This window comes from Triticum dicoccoides, chromosome 6A, assembly GCF_002162155.2.
Source record: "Triticum dicoccoides isolate Atlit2015 ecotype Zavitan chromosome 6A, WEW_v2.0, whole genome shotgun sequence".
In the NCBI taxonomy this organism is placed as follows: domain Eukaryota; kingdom Viridiplantae; phylum Streptophyta; class Magnoliopsida; order Poales; family Poaceae; genus Triticum; species Triticum dicoccoides.
The window spans coordinates 491,957,624-491,963,008 of NC_041390.1; the positions used below are offsets into that span (position 1 = coordinate 491,957,624).

Consider the following 5,385-nt stretch of genomic DNA (forward strand, 5'->3'; position numbering starts at 1 on the left):
CGTCCTGTAAAAACATTGTAAAAACGTTTTACGGTGTCCCCTAAAACAATTTTACAGGACAAATTTTTACGGGACCTGCTAGAGATGCTCTGAGTGAGGAAGGGACCGGTTAAAAAGCGATGCGAGGCCGAATTGTTGTGCCAACATGGCGAACGTCCATACTCCTTTGTTTCACCCTTTCATTTAGGGTTGGTCTCGAGGATTTGGGACAGTCGAACATGTTCGACCTAACGTTGGGGTCTGCGCCCTTAGGCCTCTGATCGAGGACATATGCCCAAGACGCCTCTTGGAGCTGCTGCTCGTACTCGAAAATGGTCTATGAGGAGCTGGGCAGCAGGTCATCCTCCCCCCTCCAGGAGCTAGTCCCAGTTCAGACTGGACCCGTTGTCCTCTTCATCGGCACAATCCTTCTTGGTGACAGACGGTGCAATGAAGGACGAGGGCCCTGGCGACGTGGCGTCGACTTGTCTCCACTTCAGCACGGATTGGAGCCCCAGCTCTCGTCGGATCCGTCATCGCGGTAGGGTTGTAGCACTTTAGAGCAAATAGCTACCCAAATACCACATCATCCGGCTATTCGCGCTCTTCCTTCATCATCTTCTTGTCCATCGTGGCGAGGTGGCAGGCGGCGATGGTGCAATGGGCAATGGGGGTAGCGGCCAGAGTTTTTGAAGTGGAGTGAAGGGAGAGTGAGTAGGGAAGGACCAGTTAAAAAGCTATGAGGGACCGGACAGCCGGTACAACGTGGCGGCTGTCCGAACTCCCCTACTCCACCCCTTGATTTGAGATGGCCGGACACGTAAAGCCTAAAGTAGGGATATGTGGCAGTTGTCCAAAATTTGTTACTCCACCCTTCAATTTGAGACGGCCAAACACGTCTGGTCTAAAGTAGGGATTTATAACAAATGTCCAAACTCTCCTACTCCACCCCTCAAATTGAGACAGCAGGACACGTCTCGCTTAAAGTAGGGATTCGCAACGGGTGTCTAAACTTTCCTGCTCCACCCCTCAAATTGAGACGGCGGGACACGTCTCGCCTAAAGTAGGGATCCGCGCCTAGGCCTCCTCTCCAACCACAAAATCACGTGGGCAATATAAAAAACGAAGAAGCTTAATTAGCAGTTTAACTCACTGAAACAGCCTGTCGTCGTCGGTGGATGGCATTCCCCCTTGCAATGCATAAACCAGTAGGGATCACGGTGGACCGGACAGCGCTGCAGCGTCACCGTCGGTGCTCCGTCACCCGGGATCACCCGCGGGGACAGAGAATATCAGCCCGCCTCCCTATTATAATCCCGCCCCAATCTCGTCTCCATCTCGATCTCGCCACCACTCCCCCATTTCCACTCCCCTCCCGGATCTCGCCGATTCGCCATGGCGGCCTCCACCAACGGCTCCTCGCCGCCGGTGCTCAAGTTCCTCATCTACGGCCGCACCGGCTGGATCGGGGGCCTCCTCGGCAAGCTCTGCACCGCGCAGGGCATCCCCTTCGCCTACGGCGCCGGCCGGCTCGAGAACCGCGCCCAGCTCGAGGCCGACATCGACGAGGTCGCGCCCACCCACGTCTTCAATGCCGCGGGCGTCACCGGCCGCCCCAACGTCGACTGGTGCGAGACCCACCGCGTCGAGACCATCCGCGCCAACGTCTGCGGCACGCTCACGCTCGCCGACGTCTGCCGCGCCCGGGGCCTCGTGCTCATCAACTACGCCACGGGCTGCATCTTCGAGTACGACGCGGGCCACCCGCTCGGCTCGGGGGTCGGGTTCAAGGAGGAGGACACTCCCAACTTCGTTGGATCGTTCTACTCCAAAACCAAGGCCATGGTATGCCGTGTACCCATTCTCCCTTGCTTTAAGCTCCGGTTGTCCGTAGAATTCTCTCTAGAATGGCAAAGTGGAAATAGATCGGAGCCGCTTTGCTCGATTTATAATGTCAATGCCTGATTGCACGCTGAAACTTTGAAACGAGGGGTGTGATCATGGAGGGAAATGTGGCTTGCCAGTGATTGAGATTCCATTGATCTGTATGTAGTTAAGAAGGCCTTAAGAGAGATTTGGTAATTTGCATTGACCATCGTTTGGTTAGATCCGGCGTGATTTGCTGAACACCCCTAATTTCTCTGTCATCGCACATTGAAGATGCTGATCATGGTGTTAGCTTCGGTTGACTTAATCTAAATAAAGTGAACGAAATCATGCTTACTTACTGGAGCAAGTTATGGGGTCTCATTGAATTGTCGGAGTACTCTAATTGGTTTCCCCCATCCATGCACACTAGTTTGGTGTATTGATAATTGCATGCTTCTTTGAATTTGTACAGCCCACTTCCCCGAGCTTACCAATTTTGATTATGCAAAGTAATTAGCAATTTCGATCGAGTAAACATCCTGCATCGATTATTTCTGTTATTAGATCTTAGTCATGTTCTGTGCTTAGGTGATTGTTGCCGAAGTCATTTCATCTTATTTTAGAATGTTTGCTGTATTGGTGTTGTAAATTTGCCGTTTAAATTCTTGAATCACAATTTATAAATACAATACACTCAAAACCAACATGATCTGATGTAGTAGCATATTTTATGGAGAAGGGTCTGTTGTGCTACTGCTACCCTGGTTGGATAAAAGAAGGACAAACATGGACTACTGTAGATTAAAAATATTGCAATACAAAATGAACCAACTGAATGTTTACGCTCGGCGGAAATTGTACATGATAGTAATGAAATGAGTGATGTTAGGCCCAACCAACGAAAAGAGTGATGTTAGGCCCAAGCTAGAGTCTAGTTATTGGGCATACACTCATACCTTATTGTTTGCGATGTGCTTTTAGCCTGTAGGTAATTAAAGTTAAGACACTTGGGCTTGCAGTACGGAAGTGTGTTTATTGTCCAAGAGTTTGTTGACAAGTATGTCTTCTGTCAACTGCCTGAATGCCATGAGCACCTATCTTGGAAAGCAGGCGCTTATTTTGAAAGCAAAAGATGACCTTTGTTAGCAGGATCCTTGTCAAATTGGATTCCTTATCTTTTACTCCCTCCGTCCAAATTAAGTGACTCAACTTTGTACTGTACTCAACTTTGTACTAACTTCGTACTAAAGTTGGTACAAAGTTGAGTCACTTATTTTAGGACGGAGGGAGTACTTGACAGTGCCACACAAAATATAAGCAGTTCAAGTATTTGAATGTACATCGTTTGGATAGACTGGTTCCATGATCTGGATGCCCTGTGCACTATCAGAAAATAGTGTGTGATGTTCTGGAACTTAGGAAAGAACTGAACAGCTATAGGCATGCAATTGTAGATATTATTCAAGAAACCCTGTTTCTTTGATGTTGCTTTCTTTTAGTGTTTTCTTTTGTGCTACATCATCTTCATATGGACTAGAGGATTGTTCATTTTGTTTTGATAGAGTGGCTAAAATTATGTGGTGACATATACATATACTCTACGGGTGATACTCGCAGAGGACAATTATTAAGATACCCTTGACACTAAAGGAACTAACTGGAAGTGGGAGAATGGTTCATATGATAAACGGACAGTATGTTTTTCAGAGATGTTGCCTTTTGGTGTCACATGGGTGCATAACAATTAGTTCAAAACAATTAAAATTGCACTGTTTAGACTTCATAGCTTAAAATTGAGTGTTTCATCACTTCTGCACACGAACGAATCATGAAATCTAACCTAATTATACCTTATTTCTCAATCGTCGTACAAATAGCAAAACCCTTCAAAAACATATTCAAAATTGGAAAATAATAATTAATGTCATGTAGATGAAGATTTTGAAAAGAGTGATAACTATCCAATATATGGCCATTGCATTAGCCATCCTAGTTTTTCTTATTTGGCATCAACAGTAACATGAAAAGCCTGTTAATATTCTACATTTCTACTTAGCCAAATTCATCCTCGATTAATCATCATGATTTACCAATAAGTCTTACTTCCAAAGAAGTTAGCGTTGGACCCTAAAATGCTGAACTTACCATCCATTGAATATTGAAATGATCATAGGTATTTATGATAACAAAAAGTTTCTACATAGATAAAGCTCGATTAGGCAAACCTATGACTCAAAAGAACACCTGATTTAATCTCACAGAGAGCAGATTTTTGTGAAAATATACCCAGTTAATTGTGCCATTGTTCGTATGTGTGAGTATTACCATTATTTTCATGATAGTTTGCTACTTTTAATTATGTTATTAGAAGAAGTATTTCACAGTGAAACTAACATTTACCTCTAATAGGTTGAGGAACTGCTGAAAAACCACGAAAACGTGTGCACCCTTCGTGTAAGGATGCCTATTTCATCTGATCTGTCCAATCCTCGCAATTTCATCACAAAGATCACCCGGTATGACAAGGTTGTGGATATCCCAAATTCAATGACAATATTGGATGAACTTCTTCCCATCTCAATCGAGATGGCGAAGAGAAACCTCACCGGAATCTGGAACTTCACTAATCCTGGTGTGGTGAGCCACAATGAGATACTGGAGATGTACAGAGATTACATCGACCCAAACTTCTCCTGGAAGAACTTCAACTTGGAGGAGCAAGCCAAGGTCATAGTCGCACCGAGGAGCAACAATGAACTTGACACTGTTAAATTGAAGACCGAGTTCCCAGAACTTTTGTCAATCAAGGAGTCGCTGATAAAAAACGTGTTCAAACCAAATCAGAAGACGTCCAAGGCTTGACCAAACGGAGCAGTCTGCACAGAGCCTTATGTTGATGTTATTTGTTCGACATACATTTATATCGCTCGCCGGTGCTAATCCAATAAGCATGCATGGTGTTTTATTCTGTCCCTGTCCTGTGCAGGCATTGTTGTTGCAGGAGATAGTTTCTCGTAGGAAGTCACACCCATTGCCATTATCAGATTGTTACACAGAACACTCTACATGGTGTTACTATTGTATCCTATGAATACGGTGGGAGATGGACCAAGTGAGGAGCAAGTTCCTCTGTTGTATTGTATCACATAACTGGAGTATATCATTTTTATAAAGTTCAGTAGGAGATTGCTTTGGACCCTGCAATATGTTGTTGCCTGCTAGCTCGTTCCTAATAAATTGAGTCCTCCTTTGGTTCATACGGATTTTGTAGGAATTCTAGAGGATAGGAATTTTGTAGGAAAAAAATGATTTGAAGCACTTTAGTTCGTAGGAATGGATTCCTATTCCTAAGTAGGATAGGAACAGCCTTCACATTTCTAAGGAAAAAAAACTTTAGTCTAATTCAGTTAAAAAAATTCTATCCTATGCATCAAATGATATGTCTGTCCCTTGCTTTGTTTGGATGTAGATATTGAAAGGCTTGGCATTGTATTGGCTCCAATGCCAAATATCTCAAGACATTGATATTGAGCTTCA

General features: G+C 44.5%; 1 protein-coding gene across 1 annotated transcript; it reads left to right on the top strand.

Moving 5' to 3' along the window:
* The first annotated feature begins 1,204 nt into the window (after window positions 1-1,204).
* On the top strand, window positions 1,205-5,052 carry LOC119317431 (bifunctional dTDP-4-dehydrorhamnose 3,5-epimerase/dTDP-4-dehydrorhamnose reductase-like). The gene is made up of 2 exons (XM_037591882.1): window positions 1,205-1,824; window positions 4,258-5,052. The coding sequence occupies exons 1-2, from the start codon at window positions 1,375-1,377 to the stop codon at window positions 4,708-4,710; spliced, it is 903 nt and encodes a 300-aa protein (XP_037447779.1). The 5' UTR covers window positions 1,205-1,374; the 3' UTR covers window positions 4,711-5,052.
* The last annotated feature ends 333 nt before the right edge of the window (window positions 5,053-5,385 follow it).